Genomic DNA, 24,750 nt, shown 5'->3' with positions numbered 1-24,750 from the left:
CTTTCTGATTGTGTGACACTGGTGCTTCTCACTATATACTCTTTATCATGAAAAGATTGTAATAATATATTATACTAATATTTTTGAATCTGAAACTAACTGGGCTTATATTTTGCTTTGCCCTCTCTCTCATACCACACCCTGGCCGTGATTATAAGATATTTTCTAAAAACAAAACTGATTTCATTTTTTTTTCATATTTAGCACTTCTATTACTAGTGATCTACTTTAAAAAAATCAATGCAAGTATAAAAGGCAGCAGAATAATGGATAAGAAGAGCGGCTAAGTTAGGGAGAGGAAGGCAATAGGGGAGGGAGCAAGGAAATAAAAGACCTGATCGTAGGGGAGAAAGAACTGGTAGCTGACTGAAGAAGGCTGCTGAGCAGTGGGTGTGAGTGCGGGGGTGGAGAGGAGGGATAAAAGTGGAGAGTGAGTGAAAGAGAAGCTGGCATTTGAGAGCTATATTGAGGTTGTAATGGAAGGGGGAAAAAGAAAGAAAGAGACTGGCAATAAAAAGACAGAATAGACACATCAGGAGGAAGGAACAAGAGAATCAGAAAGACAGGCAGATGTGTTCAAACACAGAGGCATGGAATTCAATTCAATTCAATTTTACAAACCTTTACTTCTATTGTACAGCATTTTATTAAATGCTGGAGGAGAAAGCAAAGTTTGGATAAGACACTGGACCCTGTCATCATGGATCATGTATATATGATGTGAAGAAAAATCAAGGATTGACAGAATGCCAAAGAACCTAAACATAGGGAGCTCATGTGCATTAAAATATATTGCATTTTCCCCTTTTCTCATAAAATGTGAAATGGCTGCAAATTATGGAACCACAATCTCCAGAATAATAAAAATTATATCCTGCCCAAAGGGCAGGGGAAGGAGACATGCTGTGTTTAAATAGGCTACACCATATTATCAAGAGCAAATTGTGCAAACCTGCAACACTCACCTTCCCATATAAATATCATGAATGATATCATCAAAAAGATGATAGCCAGAAAAGGAAGTAGACTAGTCATGTAGCTAGAACAAGGATAACAGATGAACAGCTTGAACATAACATTTATATCCACATAACGTGGATACCTAGAGAATCATGTAGGGGAATGTTGGGTGTGAACAACCTGAGGAAGACTTATGGAAGGATGTGCACAAGAACACAAAGGTTGATATGGTGTGAATAGATTACAAGCAGTTACATTGGAGACAATACTCACACTGTTGAGATCATAGATTCATTGATGTATTGAAAATTATAAAGTATATTTCATATATATATAAATTATCTATAATTGAGGGAAATATCACTCTACATATAAGTACACATAAACATACAGTCATAGATCTATATAGATATGTTCTTGTAGAATATCGTATCTATTGTGCTAGTCTACTGTTTCCACTTTTAGATGCAGCTAGGTGGCACAGTGTTGAGTGTAGAGTGTTGAACTTGGAGTAAGGAAGATTCTGTATCCTATCTAAGACATTTATTATCTGTATAAATGTGGATAAATCACCAAACTTCTATTTGTCTCAGTTTCCTCATCAATAAAATTGGGATTATAATAGAACTTCCAAAGTCCATTCTTAGGATTAAATGAAATAATATTTCAGAAGTGCTTCATAAACTTTAAAACTATAAAAATTCTAGTTATTAGCTACTATAGATATATCAGTGATTTGTTTACATTATAGGAATTATGACAACTCTTCTAATGTTGGCTAAATAATACACACACACACACACACACACACACACCCTTAAAAATCAGTCTATCAGTCTGAATCTTAATGTAAAGGTGGAGTTCTACCTCCATCTCAATTAATCAATCAACTTACAGCGAAAATTTGATTTTAATGGAATTTTCCTAAAACTTCATAGAGTAAGGACACATCTTAATCAGTTTGAAAGGATTATAGGACTTTTAGTCATTGGAGGAAAACTACCTTATGAGTGGTTAAAAAAATCAGGTCACATTGGGATTATATATATATATAATATATATATATATATATATATATATATTATATATATATATATATAATATTTATACATATATTACATATTATATTATATATAATAATATATTTTACACACACACACACACACACATACATATATATATGAAATTTTAGGAGTTTATTCCTGTTGTATGTTCAGTCTAGCAGTGAAGGACTATGAAGTTAAGAACTAAGTATTTTAGTTCTACTGCTGAACCAAGATTCTGAGAAAGAATCACTCTTGAGGATGAGCTTTTTCCTCTTCCTCTCCAAAACCCCCATTGATCATGTTATTAAGAAAGTAGATCAGTAGTAGATAATAGAACACATACAAAGATAAATATGAAAATAGATGGTAGACAAAAGTAGAGGATAATAACTTTACAAAGGTATTGGCCCTTCAATCCCAAACAGAGCTATGCTACATCTCAAGGAAATTTCATCAAGATTCTATGACGAGAGAAAAGGCCTTTGAATAACCAGTAGTCATTAATTATCTTTTTGGACATGTATTTTCCATATATATGTTTCACTTTTATTATTTTAAAAAGTTTGAGCCCATTCTTCCAAGAGATCATTTGTGTGAATGGGGAAAATATATCCTAGTTGGAATGAAATATTTTGTAATAACTATTGTATTATATCTCATTAATAAATTTCTTTTCTAAAAGATGACTCCTGGATAGATAGAATACCTTGATGGAGACTTATAGGCAACTGCACAGGAAACATAGTCCTTCAGATTTATCCCTGGAACCTCATCTTTCTGGGGAACAAATTGAAAAATGGTGATGAGCCACCAGAGTTAGTAACTAACTAACTAACTAACTAACACCACTAACAGCAAAGAGAAGTAAAAACCCAAAATCTGACACTGCAGACAAGGAGATTACAAAACATTAGAAATTTAAATCCATTGCATCTGATGTAACTATCAGATATATGGGGTATATGGCCCTACAACTTCATTTTCTCTGATAGATTGTTCATTATTCCTATAATAGTGTCTATATTGATGACACATGAAAGCATCATGATTGTATCATTAATAGAATACAGATATATATTTTAGAATGATTCCCATTTTCGATAGCTAAAATTATGTAAGCTTTGTTACTAAAAGATATATATTTTTATATCAAAATTACCTGATATGAAACATTATTTCCTGCAGATGTTAAACAAATGAGGGAATACTATAGTTTACACTTTTAAATCTAAGATTGGTCACAGGTGCCCAGGATACTGTTTATAAGAGAACTATTTCTTCCTTGATTTGAAGTAGAAAGGTCAGCTGAAATTTTTGAATTTAATTTTTAAAAATTATAATTCCAGTTTAACAGCTGCCCTCCTATTTATCTACTAATATGATAAGAGTAAGCACTCATTTCTTAGAGATGCTCTCAAGTCAATTGCTCATTTCTAGCAATAGAAGTTGAGAAGCAGATGTAGATTGAGAAGACATTATAATATAGTTTTTTTTTGACTTCATGATTCACCAACAGGCAAATGAACAGGTGCCATTAGGTATAGGTAAATTCTTACTGAAAACTGTCTATACCTATGGAAACACAGGTCTATCAAAAGTTATTCATATTTCCATTAAATTAATGATTATAATAAAAAACTGAATAATAATAAAAAATAAGGCTTTCCACCAGGACTATGATCCCTACTTGGGAATCCCAGCAAAAAGAACTAGAACACTACTAGAGTATGCTGATAAAAAAGTACTAGATTGCCTAGAGTATCATAATAAAATAGATAACTATTTTTGGTTGGTTCCTTAAACTTTCATATTTACTTTAATTATATTATTTTCTTTTATCAAAAATATTTGCAGGCATAATACACTGCATAGATATAGTAGGCAGATAACTATTTCCCATGACAAAATATTTTTTATTTTCATTTCCTTGTAATAACACAGGACTGAGCTATCCCTGAGGAAAATGTGAAGAAATTTTGATAGAAACATTTCACCATTCTTTGAACAAAGCCAAGATATTCTTTCCCTTTCCTCTTCTCTATTTCCTACTTTGTCCAAAAAAGGGAAGTTAAGAAGTATAATGATCAATTTCCTATCATTCCATCATTCCTATCCACCGCTTGAGAGTTGGAGTAAATTTTCAATGTATTAGCTACTCATGATATCTGTCACAATACTATCTTTATGTAAATTTATTGGCTCTTTTTTTTGTCTGAAATTTGCATATGGGTGCATGGATGATAGAGAAGAAAGAGTTTAATGGCCTTTTCAAAAATACTTTTTGTGGACATAATGCTACCATAACATATACCTATATACACTCCCCTATGCTTTAGGAAAATGTGAGTATGGTGAGAGACAGAATAATTTACTTTAAGTCCTTCCTAAGCCTAGAATTTTCCAAACTCACTTTTTCCCTGGGAATTTATCTGAAAAGAGTTGAGTGGACTCTATTCTCATAACTGACAGTGTTTCAGTTAAAGAGTTTCTCTGAGAACCAATTGTTTCAACTTTTTGAGACAGCCTCAGTTGTTTGGGAAAAGGTTGCAAAGTCATGGGAAAAACTGTTGTCTGACTGTTTTTTGAGCCCATCTCAGTAAATTCAGTATGCCCATGTTTATAAGTTACAGAAAAACAGCTGTTCCTGACACATGATGAATTTTGGACAAAATGTCCCCAACTCTAAAGTCCATTGAGTATGTCTCTGCAATTTCAGTTTACAAATTGATCATATTCCTTTAAACCATAGCAGTAAGAAAATGCAAAACAAATTGTCAAAAAAGGTAATGTATGCAAAATATATTGCAAATTTTAAAGCACTAGATCACTGTCTGACAATATAATAAACACATGACATACATCATTTTTACATATATATACACATTCATTTTAGTAGCAGCCAGTATGACTCACTTGTAAAATGAAAGAGTTGACTAGATGATGCTGGAGGTCACTTCTCACTAAAAATCCTGTGATCCCATGGTTCTACTTATGTTTATATGACTGTATACACTTTTAAGCACACATGAAAGAGTAGCACTAGGCCAAAAAAAATATCTCTGGAACTAGACTTTCACTTTTCTGGATTTTTCCCATTATTATAATATATCTTATGTCCTAAATTGCCCTTAGATCTCCTGTTATGTTTACTATTAGGTTATATCCCCTTTCATTTGTCAAAATAAAAAAAAATCCATTCATGATTTATAATGTAGGACAATTTAGAATGTAAATAGAGGAGTAAAAAATTTCATTTTTTTGTACAGGTATCTCTAATACCTAGCACAGTCCCTGACACATTTAAATAACTGTTGATTATTTGATTATGGCACTTGCAATTATCTACCTATTACAGCAACATTTTCACATTAAAAGAAAATGGTAAGATATTAAGAAAAAGAAGAACTGGGACAGTACCAGTTCTGAAGTCAGAAGGACTTTAGTTCAAATCTAGACTCTGACACTTAACAGTTACTAACTTTTTGACTCTGACAAGTCATTTAATCTCAGTTGCCTCTACCAAAAACAAACAAACAAAACAAAACAAACAAGAATAAAAACAATAAAAACCGCTAATTAGTAAGAAAAGAAATATTTTTGGGGTTTGATATACTAAAGAAGTCTTCTTGGAGCCTTTTAAAATCATATCCTACAGACTGCCACCTATTCCATATTATCTTTAAGGCCAGTATAGTCCACTGAATTGAATATACACACATAACTATGGTTTTCATCCTTATTTTAGAATTGATTCTCAGCCTTTAGATCAAATTTTAATTTGTTTTTAAAAATACATTTTCCCTCTAGTGATCTATTTAAAAATATGTAACTTCAACTGAACTGAATTGTAAGTTGAGTGTTTCCATCATGTCTTCTTAAAATAAGTTCTCTTATCTTTTAAAATATCTAATACAAATGAAAATTTACTAACATGGTTTTTGGAGAAAAGAAGTTATTTTAGAGAAGGATTTTTTCTGCTGTTTCATCAAAAATATCTGCCCTTCTTTTAAAAAGTTATATATGATTACTGGTTATACTTCCCAACAGCATTGACTAAGTTTTTAAATCTCTAGTTTTAAGTAAAACCATTTGATACCTCAGGAAGCATTGGGGGGAAAGTTTTTGGATATTAAATGCATTTAATTTTAGTCAGTCAGTCAATAAATATTTATTAAGCATTTACTTAAAAAGTTAGATTTCTAAAGTAACATAGGTTACTTTGAAGGCTGAATTGAGGACAGAGTAGAATGCGATGAAACTTGCTGCAGATAGACCAACCATCAAGTTATTACAATAGTCTAAATGTGAGGACATTAGCCTGTATGAGTATATGGCAGTATCAGAAGAGAAAAAGAGGAAGATTTGAGAGTTGTTGCAAAGAGAAAATTGACAGATATTGGTAACAGATTGTTTTGTTATAGGAGTAAGAGAGTGAGGATTCAAAGGGGATGCTTAGGTTCTGAGCCTAGAAATATGATTGTACTCTCAAAGATAATAGGGAAGTCTGGAATTTGGGAAGGCTTAAGGGGAAGAGAACAAGTTCTGTTTTGGACATGTTATGCTTTAAGAGATTCTTCTTGAGATATATAATAGGTAGTTTGAGATGCAAAGTTTAGAGACAGAAGACATGAGTTCAAATCTTGACTTCCCCACCTGTGTTATCTGAGCAAGTATCTTGTCTTCTCTCAGCCATAGTTCCTAATCAATAAACTGTATGGCTTGGACTGGATGGCTTCAAAGTACTTTCTAGCTCAAAATCCTTGTTAATTAAATCCTGTTATTCTGTTCAAGCTATGGTCTTGTTTCTCCAACTAAAATTCTGCTTTCACTGAAGGGGAAAAAGTAAAGAGAAGGGGGAAAGGTACCTTGAAATTGCTTCTATTTAGCACTCACTTGATCATCTAAAAATATTCTTTCTCTATTTCAAAGGAACTAATATATAATGTAAACACTGTGGCATATTTTATTCCATGTGGTATACACATCAATTGATATTCAAGTAGTTAATGCATCTTCTACATCTTTATGTGTAAAGTATTTATATTTCATATTTCTAACTCTCAAACAGACAAGACTACTATGGAATCTCTTTGTGCTCATGTCTCTGTGTGTGTTTGTGTGTGTGTGGGGGGGCATATTGATGTTGTTTGTGTTGCCAGAGATATCATTTCAGTCATATCTCATTTGAAGAAAGACGTCATAAATCAGCAAGTCAGGCAACTTTTTAAAAAACTTCATATATAAATGATGTTTTCAGACTAATATTCAATGAATTTCTTTCTGCATAATAATTTATCAAGATTTACTGAAACTCTAATAAGTTCAGAGAAATCTGACTCAAATGAAGTAAATCCTTTGTAGTAATAGATTTGACTCATGACTAAAGTATCTACTTCTTAAGGTTGTTGTGAGGATGAAATGAGATAATTATAAAGGGCTTTGCAAACATTATGCAATTATATAAACATTATAAATGCTAGCTATATCATTTACTATGTGTCAGATACTATGCCATAAAGTTAGGTCTTTCATACTACTAGGGAGATTGCATTGCTTGGTAAATACCTCATCATAAGTGAAGTGGAAAAGAGAGGTTTTTTTCTCCTTGTAATAATTCACACACACACACACACACACACACACACACACCTCCAGTAGCTGAAGAGTAGAGAATCTATCTAACTTCCATCTTAAAAAAATACTTACCAGAGAATATTGGACAGTGCTAATTTTGTTTCTCTTTCAATGAGAAGAACATTCACTGGATCAGAAATTCTTCTGTTATATCACTGCTCATCTCATGCTAGAATCAAACTTTGTTCATTTGTTTTAATTTTTTTTGTAAGACAATTGAGGTTAAGTGACTTGCCCAGGGTCACACAGCTAATATGTATTAAGTGTCTGAGTCTCGATTTGATCTCAGGTCTTTCTAACTTCAGGGCAGGTGCTCTATTCTAGCTGCCCTTAGAACTCAATTTTGGATGGGAATCTCAACATCTGCTAAATTACCTGCCAGTCATATGCTGCTAGAAGTTGTACAACACACTATATTGTACACAATATTGTTATCTAATCTTAATTTGGCCTTCACTATGGCAAATTAATCCTTTATTCCTCTTTAATTGATTCTTTTTTTCTTACTTCTTCAACAAATTTTTCCAATCCCATTGTGGCTCTTTTCACTCCTTGCCTCACACACTGAGTCACATAATTCTCCTATTACTTTACAGAGAAATTTTAGTCTATTCAGAATGATCTCTTTCCTCCTTTCTTTTTATCTCAAAATACATTGACATTATACCTCACCCTCTCTTCACTTCCTCCAGTTTCTATAAGTAGATACTCTTCCTTGCAAAAGTCAGTTCCTCTATAGGCACCCTTGATCCCCATTTCCTTTAATCTTCAGCAAAACTGCCCCCTCATTCCTCTCCTCTTTCTTAATTTTTCAACCCCTTCCTAACTCTTGGTCTCTTTTGTATTATCTTCAAACATACTTGAGCCTCTACCATTCTTAAAAACAAACAATAGACACTTACTAGATGCTCCTATCCATCTGTTCAAGCTACTAACTTATATCTCTTTTCTCTTTCTCAAATTCCTGAGAGATGAAAAAAAAATCCTATGTATATTTTCTCTACTTTCTCTTCTTTTAACTGTTTATAATCTGACTTCTTTCTTCATTTAATTAGAACTAATTATTCTAAATTATCAATGATTTTCTAATGGCCAATTATGATTTTTTTCTTACTCTTTATCTTTTTTTACTTCTCTCTATATTTAGCATTATTGATATTTCTCTTCTCCTGGATAATCTCTGCTATCAGGATTTTCATGACAATATTCTCTCCAGATTCTTGTTTTTTTTTTTTTTTTTTTTTTTTTAACCTGTCTGCTCCTTCTCCATTTTCTTTACAGGTTCATCATATGTATTATATCTCCAGTTGATTTAAGGCTTTTTACTGGGTCTCTTCTCTCTGTAATTTTAAATTATGGTGGTCTTCCACTAAAAATCCCAGATCTGTTTCTTACAAGCTACTGTATAACTATGCCTCTACCATTACATACTGGTGAAAATGCGTTTTTTTGACTCAAATAAAAGATATTACCTTAATCTCTGTTGCATATTTCTTACTACATTTCGTCCAATGTTATAATGAAGATTGCTTTAAAGCTTGAAGATTTCTACTTTTACATAGAATTAAAATGAAAAAAGGATCACTAATGTTTCCTCATGCTATTTTTCCTCTGGAGAACAGTATCCCTAATTTTCTTTAACTATGAATGCCCAAAGGAAAATATAGGATTAATTTATTATTTGAAATTTCAAGTGACCAAAGGCTGATTCTTATTTAATACATTCATATTTAAAATATCTATGATAAGCAGGTATGTATATGATATTTGTATAAACTAATATGGATACATATCCATATATTTATTCCACCGAAAAATTCTTCTTTTAAAATGGGAGCTGATCTTCTAAAACAAATCCACTTATAAAGAATTATATAAGAGAATAAGAAAAACGTTTGTAACCTTCACCCTTCCTTTTATATAACACATCCATTAAGCCAGAAAGCTTTCTTCACTTTTAATTTGTGAAAATTCCTTTGCATCACCTTTGAAGAGAAAAATCACATTTTCAAAGAAAACCAGTATTTATTTGTTATAGCTTTATATTCTATAATATGGATACAGATACAGATATGTATAAATATATACATAAAGATAACTATAAATCAATGTTATTTTTTATAGAGATCAGGAATCATAAAGAGAATTATAGAATACTCATCTTTCTAAGAAATAAGGCAAAGAAAAGATTCATCCATTACTATTCATCCATAGTAGCTAATATCTGAACTCTAGGAAAGGAAAAAAAAACCTACATATTGCAAAGTAAAAATTAATGAAAATAATATTAGCTAACCATCATTCCAATTTAATTCAATCAAAATCCAATGGCCATTATATAATTGCTATAATTATTTTAAAAATATAATTTTGGTTATTTATAAATTAGTAAGCCACTATTATAAAAAAATATTTGATATAAATTCAATTTGATGTCCAGAATTTAAGATTTAATTTGTTTTCTTAACCCAAGGGAAAGGCAATTAAAGAAAATCCTTTTTTTTAAAGTGAAAGATATTTTGAAGAAATCTGAGTTCTTGGCATTTTCTTTATGTGTACCTACACATGTGGCCAATTATTATCAATACTTTCCAGAATTTCTTAAACAGCATTATCCCCTTGTCTTCCTCAATTATTTTCAAAATCATTAGGAGGTGGGAAGGATTTTGCACCAGCACAGCTGAGCATTCCACATTTCCAAATCATTGCTGGTTGTAGTAATTTCTTCAGTTTTTTTCTTTCTTTCTTTGCAAATAGTACTTTATTTTTTTCCAATTACATGAAAATATAGCTTTCAACTTCATTTTTTATAAGATTTTGGGTCTAATTTTTCTTCTTCTCTCTCTCTTATCCTCTCCCCAAGATGGCAAGCAATCTGATATGGGTTATACATGTGTATTTATGTAAACATATTTTATATTAGTCATGTTGTGAAAGAAAAAAAAACAACCAAAAGGAAAAATTACAATAAACAAAAAACTGAAAATAGTAAGCTTTGATCTACATTCAGATTCATAATTCTTTCACTGGATATAGATAGTATTTTGCATCATGAGTCTTTTGGAATTATATTAGATCACTGTTCTGCTGAGAAGAGCTAAGTCAATCATAGATGACCACTACATAATGTCACTCCTACTGTGTACAATGTTCCCTAGGTTCTGTTCACTTTACTCAGCATCTGTTATTGTAAGTCAATCCAGATTTTTCTGAATTCTACCTATTCATCATTTCTTTTAGCACAATAGTATTCCATTACATTCATATAACACAACTTGTTCAGCCATCCCCCAATTGATGTGTATCCCCTTGATTTACAATTCTTTGCCATCACAACAGAGCTACCATATTTTTTGTACATGCTGGTAGAGAAAATGCCTTTTTATGATTTCTTTCTGATATAGATTTAATAGTACTATTGTTGAATCAACATATACAAGTGTGTGTATATGTATACACACACACACACACACACAAGCGAAGTTATAAGAAAATTACAAACACTACCAAAATCATATTATAAAAGAAAGTGATAGCTAAAAAGTAGGAGCTCTCCTATTAAGGAATTGAAGAAATTCAGAAAGATAAAATCACAAATCTTGATTAACTTTGACTTCTCATTATATAGGGAGACTAAAATAGTATGCATTACTACACTAAAATTCTAGTACAGAGAGAGCAGAAACTACTAGTATTCAAAAAAGAGCTTGTCTCAATATTTTTATTTATGTGCTATTTGTATAATGATGCACAATATTTCCTAATTTTAAGAATTTATATTTAAAGGAAAAATATTATAGTTTGGAGTCACAAATTATAAAAACATACAAATTATGCCTATGCCTATAGAAACCACAGATCTAAAAAAAACACTTAAAATTCTAGTTGTATTATGGGATAGAAGATAGCAATGTATTAAAGGATTTTTTTTACTCCCCATTATAATTACACTACCTTAATTTTTACTGGCATTTACCTCTCTGACCTGGGGAGCTCTGATTCAGATATTGGCTAATGCATACACAAAACAGAAAAGAAAGACTATACCTGATAAGAGGAAGAAAATATTAAATATTATGGCTACCTTATATTTGTTATTAGTAGTTAAAATTTCATAATATCAGTGAAAAAATGTTTCAATGACACTCTTCTTAAAAGGAATTAAGATTTTCTCTGTAGCCTATTTATTTTCTCTAATTTCTAGTAACTGTTACTTAGTCTATGCTATTGGCTTGAGTTATAGCAGTACAAAATCCTTTTATAGACTCCTTTGTCAGATGTGGATAATTAAGTCTCAGAGGTTAGTATATGAGACCTTTACAAAAATGTGTTAAAAAACCTTAAACTATTAAAATGTCAATATGAATTAGCATCACTCAATAAAAAGTAGATACACACAAAAATAGGTCCAAGGCAATATTAAAAAGAAATAAAGTAGTCAAGAGATGTTTAAATCCTTTAAATGAAATCCAACTTTCTCGTCTGTCGAAAATATTTATTCTTTTCAATAGAAGTCTGAAGATATTGAAAAAGGGCTACTATATATTAGTATCTGTCCCTGTAAATCCTAGTAGCTTTCTAGTTTGAAGACCTTTGCACTACATTTATCTAGAAGTTTACCTTGGTAATTTACCCTTTGTTGTGCTAATTAAATTTGGAATGTAGTTTCCCCAGCAGGTAGGAAGACCTAACTTTACAATAATTGGCACAGTGCTTTGCACTGTGCTGTGGTTAGTATTTATAATGTTAATAGTGCTATAATATTTGCAAAGACTTTTACAATAATCTAATTTCATCTTCACAACCTTAGGAAGAATGTGCTATTATTATTAATCTGCAAGTGAGCAAACTGAAGAAGACAGATGTTAAAGGATTTCCCCAAGTGTCAAAAAGTTAGTAAAATGCATTGTAAGGTAGGATTGGAACTCTGGTCTTCCTACCTCTAGGTCCAGCCTTTTATCCATTGTGCCATCTAGCAGCCATAAATGCTAGTTATTTGTTGTTCTTGAAAACTACATCAATGCATACAACACAGAGAAATTATCCATAAATTATATAAAGCCAATGAGTTTGACTAATTTTTGGCAAAATTCTAGAAAGTATTATTTTAAAAGGAATGGTTACTGAAAATACAGAAAAAGAAGTTGTGCTGAAAAACTTTATAGTTTATCCAGAGCAGATGATGTGAGTCAAAGCACATTTTACTTTTTGGATACAATTCTTTTTATATGTAGTTTAGAGAATGTTGTAGTTGTGGTTTACTTTTATTTTAGAAAAGCTACATATTGCTCATAAGAATAATGTTATACTGGTAAAGTCTCATAACTATTCTTATGAGTAATATGTAGTCTATGGGATATATGATGGTAAAGTTAGATTAAGTCAAAATTAGATAAATGACATCTCAAAAAGATGTTTTGATTCAATGCAAAATAGTGATACTACATTTACAAAATCTGTAGATAATATAAGACTAGGAAATATAGATCATCTGTTGGATGATAGAAAAGACTGAACTATCATCTGTAATGTATATGACTTTAAGATCTACATATTTAGTCCTACTCTCTCTCCTGAATTCCTATTAGACATTTTCAAATGAATACCCCAAAGGTATATGAAATGTAACATTTCAAAATAAAAATCATTTTCTTCATCCACAGGAATATAGATATAGATCTAAAGCATATCTTAAGGGTATCATAAAGAAACTGAGACCCAAATAGGTGCCTTAGTTAAGGTCATAAAGAGAACAATTGTAAGAACTGAAATTCAGCCATAGTTCTGACTCCAATTTATTATGCATTGCAATGTACCATGCTGTATCACTGTACATTTTCTCTCCATTTGGATGGCCTCTACTTATACAGCTTCTCAACACTGCTCTCCTAGGTTACCGTGATCTTCTCACAATTGATTTATCTCCCTACAACTTATGCCAGTCCATCAATCCATGCAACCATCACAATTATTTTTCTAAAGCACAAGCCTGGCCATGTCACTCCACAAATCAATAAATACCACCTTTAGGAAGAAATATAAACTTTTCTGCTTGGCATTTAAAGTCCTTCACAACTTGGCCCCAACCTAATCTTCTGGTCTTTTACACATTATTACCTTTCATGAACATTATTGTCTAACCAAATTGGTTTTCTTACTACTTCTGATATATAATGCTCTATCTCCCATTTCTATTTTTTTTTTTTGCATTGGCTATCCCATATGTATAGAACTTTTCTCACAAATTTATCTTGTTTTAACTAATTTTGATATGACTCATTTTGTATCTATTTTATATATATGTGTATGTTATCTTCCCTGGCTGTAATGCAAGGGCTATGACTATTATATTTTTGGATTTATAGTACCTGTATAAGGTAGGCACTTTAAAAAATTCTTGTTGATTCATTTATTTGTAGATAAAATTAAAAGCTTCTAAAAGGGATTGACTAGAGTGGTGAAGAGCCTCCAGGTCATATCAAATGAAGAATAGTTAAAGAAACTGAGAAAGTCTATTAAAAGGGTTAGGGACACGTGAAAAGCATTCTCTAAAGATGTGTTATATGGATGAAAGATTAGATCTCTTCTGCTGGGGGCTCAGAAGGCAGGAGTGGAAAGTTAAAAAGAAAAAAAAATTGATATAGGGATAATATGAACCCTTCAAAAGTATAGTGGGTTACTTCAGAAGGAAGTGCTCTGTTATCCCTCATTACAGTCTTCAAGCAAAAGCTTGATCATGGGTCAGATATGACTTGGAGGAGATTTATGTGCAGGTACAGATTATATTAGATGATCTCTGAGGGCCCTTAAAACACTGGATTCTTGATGGGCAACAATCCCGTGCTTATCTTTCCCCAATGACTCAAAGTTTTCCAAACTAGAAATTATTTTCCTGTTTCCTATTATTATATTGAATGCCACTTTAGCATACATTTTTTTTTCCCTCTGATAATTGACCTTCTAGTTTAAAAGCATCAGATCTCTTATCAATTTGAGTTTCTTTGCCTTTGTTCTTTTGCTTTTGCCTTTTAGACATATTGTTAACATAACTTAAGAGAATGGATTTAATTAGATTTACTTAGTAACTTTTTCACATCATTGAAATAAAGAAATGTAGTACTCTTGATTTGCCACAATTCATCTATGGAACTGAACCAAAAGGCCCAGAATTCAGGGACTTTTGAAAGGCATTAAGATAACAACCAGTGAGTCAGGGTATAAATTATAATCCTGAGGGAAGGTCCAATTAAATAAATATAGACCTACAAAGCAGAATAATCTTAGAAATAGGAAGAATATGTGGGATGATCTCTGACCTGGATCTGTTGTTGAAGCAGATTGATTTTGTGTTGCTGCTGTAGAAGCTGCTGCTGTTGTCTTGCAATCTGTGGAGAAATTGTACGTGAAAAACTCAAAAAACAATTTTAGTTTTTTATTAAAAAAATTATCATTTTTAAAAGACTGATCTTATTTTGTCCAGAATGTAAGTTTAATGGTCTCTCAATTGCTTAATTTCATGATTGATTAGCAGGGAAGGTTTTATCAGCTCCGTTCCAGACCTGGGCCAATTGCTGCTCTTTAGGGAGCCTAGTGGTCCCTTATTCTCAAGGGATCTTTATTGAAGTTGGGATACTGTCCTACAACTATAGTCCTACTGCAACTCAGAATTCCCAAAGTCCCAAATTCCCAAGCAATCCACCAATATCAGTCTCTTTTGTAGCTGAGACAATAGGTGTGTAAACCTGGCTTATGGCTTAGTTTTTTTTTTTTTTTTTCCCTTAACAAGAATTGATAGTCTCTCATTATGTAAAAGTCTACTTGACCTTGATTTAAGTGATATAAATAGCATGAATGTCTATCTAAATTGTCAGATTTTGTAAGTAATGTCAGGGTTTGAAAGTCTTGAGGATAGTTAATGTTTATGTAGCCTATAATAAGTGAAGCCTAGAATACTACCATAGTAAACTATTCAGGAAAAATGGCATTGTAGTGTGGACAGACTTCAAGATTGATATAATCTCCTTGAGGTTAGGAGCATGCAGTATTTATCTTTTAATTCTTCAGAAGCCTAATATAATAGTTTAATAAATATCTATTGAATGAATAAAATTACCCTTTTGTCAATGCAAGAAGCAAGCATTGCCACTAACAACATTTAGGCCTTTCTTGGTAATTTTACAATAGAAAACAGGAAAATTATGCAAAAATAATACAACTATATTTCATTAAGGAAGAGTACTGAACATATAATCTGAAATTTTTTCTTATGTGGGATAGATAGCAAGAATGAAAAATAGGAACAAAGACAACCTAATCCTCAAAAAGATATGGTATTTTTTTAACAATAAAACAACATTTATTCATATAGCCCTTTAAATTTTGCTAATCCATTTATTTATAATATTAAATATTATAAAGGCAATCTATCCTCTGTTTACCTCTCAATTCTTATGTATATTAGAGCTATATGATTTTGGGCAAGTCACTTAACCTTTCAGTATTCTAGGCAATTAATTCTCTAATGCTATAAGCTTCCAAAGAATTGCTAACTTCCATTGCTAAAGGAAGTTTCCTTACCTCAAAACTCCCTATATTAATGAAGTCACAGGTACATTCTTTATTTCCCTAGAAAGGTTATTGAAACTAAATGTTTGTCCTCAATACAACTATCTAAATTCAGAAATTATTTTCATTTCAATTAGTAATATTTAATTTTAAGTTGATAAATTTCATTGTGTAAAAGATGGTAACTAACATCTTCATCAGGATTTTTTGTCCCTTCTCTCCCTTCCCTTTACCCCTTCTCTTTAATTTTTGTATAGGATATGATATTTTCCTTTTTTTTTTTATTATACCCTTTATATCCCAAGAAAAAAGGGAGAATTTGTTCTTTTAAATTGTATCTTGTACTATACTTGGTCATAATAATTAGATGACATTTAGTTTTAGTTTATTCTTTTCATTTTTGTTGTTGTAGTTAAAGCATCAAGTGTATGATCAGCAATTCAATATCTTCCCTGGCACCCTTCTCCTCCTCAATTCCCTCATTGCATTATAGCAACACAAAAATAGTCTACATAAAATGCTGATGAATTTTTCTTTTATTCTGCATCTTGCTACTTTCTAGAAGTCATTATTTGTATCAATTAGGTTCTTGTTTAATTTTCTGTGCTTTTCTAAATACATAGTATCATCTGTAAATAATGATAGTTTTGCCTTCTCTTTGCTGATATTTAATCTTCAATCTATTTTTATTTAGCCACAATCATTAGCATTTCTAGAATGGTGCAGAATATTCATAGAGAAAGAGGGGCATTCTTGTTTTGCCTTTTTATTTTTTGAGAAATAGTCTAGCGTTTCTCCAGTGCAAATAGTGGTAGTTTGACATTTGGTTCTTGTTCTCTGTTTCAGTCTTTGCCTCTCATTGTACACTCTCTCAAACTTATACTTTTTACAATTTACTTTTAATAATAATTATTATTACCCACTCTCTTCTAGGCACTATGCTAAGTTCTTCACAAATAATATCTCATTTGATCCTTATAATAACCATGAGAAATAGGTAATATTATCTTTTACAGTTGAGAAAACTAAGGCAAATAATGGTTTTCACATAGCTAGTAAGTATCTGAATCTGGATACTCCAGATGTAACATTCTATCTACCAGGTCATGTAAAGCTGCCTCTTATTTTAAAAATAATATGGTATTTATATTTATTTCTCTTGACATTGGATTTTCTTTTATCTGATACAACAATTGTAACTCCTCATTAATTCAATTCTGAATTATCTAAAATTCAGCTGGATCATTGGTTAGCTCATTGGTTTTGGAGTTCCTTCCAATGCCATACATCACAACCCACCAATGTCTCCCCATCCTGTGTTATTTTTCATCATATTCTCCCATTCTCTCAAACTTCTAGAGATGTTTCTCAATTTTTTCTGATATTTTAAGGCTACTAGCCAACTTAATTAGTTATCTACCTGTCATGTTCCACCCCTGCTATCTATTAAAATGACATTCATTAGAAAATAATATAGCTAATTTATCCACAATATCTAAAAAATAGTAACAAAATACAAATTTATGCTTAACAGAAACCTAGTGGTAAGCACTTCAAATTTAAAGCTAAAAAATGCAAAAAGTTTGATTACTGAAGAAAAAGTGTTTTTTAAAAAAAGATAAGAGACATTTCAAGGTTTTAGTTTCAGGTTTGCTGAAGAAGGTAGTCTCCAAAATCTTTTGAATACATACTCCTGTCAATAAAGAAAAATGTTGGAGACTTCCCCTCTCCCATATATTTATATCTAATTATTAGTCCAGTCTTTTCCTCATTGTGTGTGTGTGTGTGTGTGTGTGTGTGTGTGTGTGTGTATGTGTATGAGAGAGAGAGAGAGAAAGAGAGAGAGAGAGAGAGAGAGAGAGAGAGAGAGAGAGAGAGAGAGAGAGAGAGAGAAAACAAGCTTGGAAAACACCCTAAGTCATTATATCCCAAAAGACTATTCCTTATCTAAAAGCAGAAGGACAAATTTGAATGAATGACTCCTCAAGTTAGACGACTTTATCTCTACACACTTCACCTACCTGTTCTTGCTGCTGCTTGGCCAGTTCCATTTGCTGGCGCTGTTTCTCAATTTGGGAGGCAGCCAGCTTCTTCTGTTCATCATGAGCTGCCAGCAGCTGCTCTCGCAAACTGGTCAGCTGATTGATCATACCCATGAGCTGCCTCTCTTTCTCAGCAAGGCTTTCTGGAGTTCCTAGTAAGCATATAACAACAACAACAAAGAGATGTATGTGAGAAAAGGATGATTGTCAATGACAATAAGTCTTCAAGAAAGAAATATTCCAATTCTAAAAAAGTAAAATGTCCACATATATTTACACCTCCTGACTTCATTTTGGATGATTTTTAATTGCAAATAAAATACCTAATATTTGTCATTTAAAATGCTCCCCAAATTAAAATTATTTATTTATTTATTAATTATCAAAAGAAGTAAGTTTTATCACCAGCACATTTCATTTTACAGGATTTACTGCTTGGTCATATAATCTAATTGGTATACACATTCTCTCAATACCCTGTGGTAGAACTAGATTCCGATTAATGTGAATAATGAATGCTGCAAAGTGGACATATTACAGTTGAATTTATATTATTCAAAGTTAAAATTGTATACATTGATTTCAGCCCAAGATACGTCATAAATATAACAAATACAACCAAATTCAAAGAGATAGTCTTATTATTTATGATAATACCTTAAACTATTACTTTGAAGAAGTAAAACTGAAAAAAAGCATATAAAATGAGAGGTTGCTAAATTGTGGATCTTTGAAACAGAAACTAGTTTAAATGCTTTCTCTCTCTCTATATGTATATATAAACACACACACACATACACACACATATATACATATTTATACACACACACATATATATATCAGCAAAAAATGCTCTCTATAGTTGGAGATAAAACAAATTTGAAGAGAAACAAATCAAATTTGACTAAAATATTTTAATATATTCAACAAATTTAAACTACATATATATACATATGTATATATTTGATCAGAGCATTAAGATACCAGTTGAAGTACACAGGAAATGTGAAAATTTCCTTGACACAGAAACAGTTCTACATTTAAAAAGTTCTATTAAACCTCACTAGATAGACAAGACCCCTATGGTAAAGTAGTAGCAGTAGGGGAGAAAATACTTTTTAATTATAATTTTCACTTCAAATGTAAGACACTAAGCACTATTTTAATAATGCATTTGCCACCTGTACATGTAATTAGGTAGAAGGGTCTGTTATAACTCAGTCACCTTTCCCCACCCCACTTCATTCTGTCCTATTTATGCTGAAAAAGCATGCACCTTTCTCAAGATCTATACCTATAGTTAGTGGCTTAACTTTTGCTTGTCTATTAGGATTTGGAACTCATCAATTTATTTTATATAAGCCAGTAAATGAACATTAAGGAAAGACCTATGTATGATTACAAACTTAGAGATGATAGATGGCACATATCTTTGCATTTCTAGATTTTATTATGTGGTGGAATTTAGACTCTAAATTCAGTAAACATTAAGTGCCTACTAAGGGTCAGATGTAATAGTAGGTACTCAGTAAGGGTGTTCACTGATTATATGTCAGGTAGCAAAATTGCTACTATTTGTATTCATAGCAGAGTAGAACTGATTCAATCAGAGTGGCAATTAATATAACTAGTTTTATTAGGTCCCCTTTACTATTAATATTGGTTGCTAAAATATTCCATCAGGAAATACAGAAAAAAATGATTGATTTGAGTTTCAAGAGATACTAAAAATTTTAATAACTTAAGTCTACTTAAGTGAAACACCAGCCTAAAATTGGTTTAAATTTATGTTCATATAACAAGGTAATAATATTCTTTATGTCTATGAATTTAGGTATACAAGTATTATCTTGATTTTTAAACCTATTAAAATGACATTCATTAAAAAAATGCAGATAATCTATTCATAAAACCTAAAAGACATTAGTAAAACCTTTACAGAAAGCTAGGAATAATACTTCAAATTTAAAGCTAAAAATGCAGAGTACCATTACTGAAAGAAAAGTGTAAAAAAAAAAAAAAGGTAAGAGACATTTCAAGCATTTACTTTCAGGTTTGCTACTGTATTCTAGAGCAGTAGTCTCCAAAATCCTTTGAATGCACACTCCTATCACTAACGAAAGTTTTTTTTAATGAGAATCCTTCCTCATAATATGTATATCTATTAATTAAAAATTATATGTATGTACATATACTACTGCACTAAAATAATATACATTTTAAAATATGCAAAACAAGATGAGATAAAGATGAAATATTTAGAAAATATTTCATTAATGTTACAAAGCCATTTTTCTTCTGATGACATTCTTAATAATGACATTTTAGTGAGATTAATGCTTCATTAGTTTTGAAAAGTCTTGATTTAAAACTTTGTGATGTAGCAATTCAAAATTCTAAGTTCAATTTATTTCAATACTTGGTTTTAATAGATGTCATAGTTGAAAAAGGTAAGTCACAAAGACATGTTGATCCAAATGGAAGAAGTGCATCATCGGATATGCTTACTAAATCATGACATTCATTTTTCATTCCCATTCATAAATTATACAAAGAATTTTATTGAACTTCAGTTAGTAAAGTTCTGTGTTTCTTGATAGAAATAAATAGTTCTTACATAGTGAATGAAAGTTATTTCACTTTATACTTTTAAGAATTGGGTTCAAAACACAGTTACAGTAATTTGAAAGATTTTTCTGTTAAGTTAATAAAAAGTCATATATTAATTAGAAAAGGTAAATGTATTCATTCAATAACCCATATAAGCCCTTTCAAATTGATAAGAATCTAAAATAAACCTAGTGATAGGCATTCAAAGCTTAAAGCTAAAAATGTAATATGAATATCACTATTATTCAAAGATTTAGAGATATGGAAGAATAAAATAAAATAGAAATCTTGTCTTTTTGTTTTAATTAAATCTTTTATCAATTCCCTTCTTTCCACAAAATACAGATTTTATTTATTTTATTTTTACTTACATAATTATTTTGTAAAGTTACTATGGAATGCTGAGAAAATATATTTAATATTTCAATTCAATATCAGAGTTTGGATTTATCCAGCTCTGAGATAAAATATTAAAGTATCCTCTTTTTAATTGTATTAATGTACTTTGGTAATTCACTTTGATTTTCTTTGAAAAATTTAGATGTGATATCATTTAGCTCTTATTTGTCTTCTTTTGCTCTATATAAGTTTATGCAAATTTTCTCACATTTCTCAAGATTCTTCATATACAGATAAACTTTTGGAACACAACTTCTTCATAACTTGGGGAATACTGAGGAACCGTCTATAATCATTTAGCTATATCATTGCATGTTTCTATTATTTATGTCTATTATTCATATTATTTGTGCTTTACATGTATTATCTTATGCGTTCCATGAGGCAAAAATCCTGACCTAAGTAAGTTTTGTATCTCTCAAAATAGAATTTTCATAGTGCTCACACTATACCACACACACACACACACACACACACACACACACACACACACACAGAGACACACACACACAGACACATACTTTATATAAAATGCTTGGCGTATTATACAATAGGAAAGAATCGAATCTATAAGGCACTATATATAGTAGCAAAATTTACCTTCTTAAAATAAATGGAAGTTAAACAATTTCTGTATGAACAAGTCCTAATATGTGATTTTGAAATTGCATTTTTAAAATTTAATTTTTGTCTAGAGTTGTGATTGCTTTCAAGAAGAATTCCATTCATGAAATCTGGGAAGAATATGCAATACTTCTTTTTGGGAACTCTGCTCCATATACTGAAAGTATTTTGAATCAAGCCAAATTTAAACTCTCTTGGATTTATTATCAGGTTGTTGATGGACATAGGATTTTATTAGTTTCTTTCTCTTCTGTATTCTTCATTTCTTACTGATATCACTAAATAATTTCTGCTGGATCTTTGAATATTTTGTGTGTACTATCTGCTAGTCTTACTATAATAATACTATATTCATACTCTGATTCAGATGATCCAGTTGCAGAATGCAAATCAAATTCACAATGTACTATTTTTTTCCAATTTAAATGTTCTTTTCTTAGCCAATATATGAAGAAAAATAAGTCAACTTTGGAACATCATAATTACCATATCTCCCAAAATTGTACAATATAGCTACTTCCCTTAAGGAATTGATTATGTCAGATTTATTTTTATAATATTTATTATATGACATCATTTACATTAGGTGGCATTTAGTTATACAACCAAGACCATGATCATCACCACCATTATCAATGCTACTTTGTCTAACACTAATTGCAGTTGCTAATAATTCTTTGTGGTTAATTTATTTAATATTTTAAATATTAAAGTATGTTAGTATTTGAATCAACATTAGTTGCATTTCAAACAGTTCTAATTTAAGTTCTAAATACTAAATACTAAAATGAATTGAAGTATTTGAAGAATAACTATCATTTTTATCATTCTTATCCATGAATGGTTTTTCAGCATAACTAAATCACACCAGTATTTTATCAATTATATAATGAAGATAAGGATTTCATATGTGATGATATCTTAGTTGTTATAAAAATATGATTACAAACATTCTATCACTAATGAAGATTATAATTCACAGAAATTCTACAAAATGATCAAGTTATATTCATATTAAGGACAGTTATAAAAGACTAATAATTATTACTGGTTTCTGACAACTCTTCTGGGTATTTTACTAAGAATATAAACCTAGGATACTATATTTCTAAAAATTAAGTATCATATTTTGACAGATCCAAACTCATAATTAAAAATACACATTTAATTCATTATGGACAATTTTGGTACAAATAAGGAGTATTAAAGGTCATTTTATCAGTTAATGCTTTGTGTTTATATATATTAATTTGACTTTAATATGATAAAATAATATAAATTGTCAAGTTTATTTTTGACCATATTCATAATAAAATATTAAACCAAAGAGAGAAATCTGTTTAGTAAGATATAGCATTTGTTTAACTCATGAGCCACAGAGATTTCTTTCATAAGTCTTTTCGAATGACTTAAAAGCAGCTGATAGACATCTTCAGGTATATGGCCTGAAAATATTCCCTAAGTACTAGACTGATTCCTAGTATGCAGGACAAGTGAGAATAGCCTTAATGAACTTCAATATCTGATTTCCTCTTCAAACAACCAGTTATGCTATTACACTGATGTAGGGAACCTGGCACTCTCTGACCAAAGAATGAAAATCCTTGCTGTACTGTGCTTATTCTCTAACTTCCCTAATAGATTCCAAGGTAACTGCTAAAAGCTTATATTCTACATGTCAGTTTTCTTTCAATGTCAATGACACATTTTTAGAAGTAAAACTACTAGTAAAGAGAAGCTACTTAGCAAATTAAAATTAATATTTCAATCACCTATTATAGTAGAAAAAATGCTGAACTTGGAGTAAAAAAGAAACATAGGTTCAAATGCTACCTCTGATGCTACCTGTAGTATTATTATATACAGACATCTTGGCATATCATTACATTTAGACATCTGTGATTTTTATATTATCTGTTCAGAGTTTTAATGAGATGTGTATGTAAAAATCTTTCTAAACTTTAATAAATTAGTTTTGATAATAGTATTTATTATACTTATTAATTAGCAGTGATCATATGGTTTAGGGTTTAACTATGACTTAAAATGTCCATCTCTCTAAATTCTTATACACATATATACTTATGTTTTCTTTATATATCTTTAACTGTGGTTTATGTATATACATATATACAAATGGGTACAACAGTCTATAATAGTAAGTCTATAATAGTAATAATAATATACACATAAAGATGCTGTGGTTCAGAAAATTTAAGTGATTGGCCTCCAGACACCTCCCTAACTTGTGATAGGAGCAGAATTTAAAGTTAAATTTTCATGATCCAAGTCTAACATTTCTGTTCCCTATGTCACACTGCTTTGTTATTTTTGTTTGGTACATTTTGAGGAATTATTGTAAAATCTTGGAGTTTGATGCATGTTTGACTTGATATATTTTAGGGAATTATTGTAAAATCTTGGAATTGAAAGGGTTCTTAGAAGCCATTATAATCCAAACTCCATTTCAAAAAAAATTCCTTCTTATGATCACTCCAATAAGTGGTCATCAACCACTGCCAGATAATTTAAACCCATTATTTCAGTGATTTCATCCCTGATACACCAAATGACAAAACCTGTTTCCTTATCTTAAATTTACAGCTCACAAAGAACTATAAATTCCTAATTAGATTATTATGTATAACCTAGTTATTGTCCAAGTCTATTTTAACTGGTCGATTATCAATGAATGTATATGGCCTGCTTATCTCAAAATATTATGTTATGGAGAAAATTATTTGCTTGAATTCATTCATTGAAGGTGTATGCCATGTGAGCTTTGATAATTCATAAGCTTTGATAAAGTAAAATATCTATTATTCACATTCACAGAGTTTAGTGATACTTTCATGCATATTCTAATATCC

At 30.7% G+C, this 24,750-nt stretch overlaps 1 protein-coding gene across 4 annotated transcripts in view; it reads right to left on the bottom strand.

Moving 5' to 3' along the window:
- SOX5 (SRY-box transcription factor 5) overlaps positions 1-24,750 on the bottom strand; it is a 466,127-nt gene that overhangs the window by 204,696 nt on the left and 236,681 nt on the right. For all 4 annotated transcript variants that reach the window (XM_051961302.1, XM_051961303.1, XM_051961304.1 and 1 more), the window contains exons 5-6: positions 18,227-18,399; positions 14,957-15,025 (exon numbers count right to left, since the gene is read on the bottom strand). In XM_051961302.1, the coding sequence (XP_051817262.1) occupies positions 14,957-15,025; positions 18,227-18,399 (242 nt within the window). The remainder of the gene's footprint in view (positions 1-14,956; positions 15,026-18,226; positions 18,400-24,750) is intronic.

Source organism: Antechinus flavipes, chromosome 5 (genome assembly GCF_016432865.1).
Source record: "Antechinus flavipes isolate AdamAnt ecotype Samford, QLD, Australia chromosome 5, AdamAnt_v2, whole genome shotgun sequence".
Lineage (NCBI taxonomy): Eukaryota > Metazoa > Chordata > Mammalia > Dasyuromorphia > Dasyuridae > Antechinus > Antechinus flavipes.
Note: the sequence above shows the minus strand (reverse complement) of the source record. Positions and strands in the feature narration are given on the sequence as shown.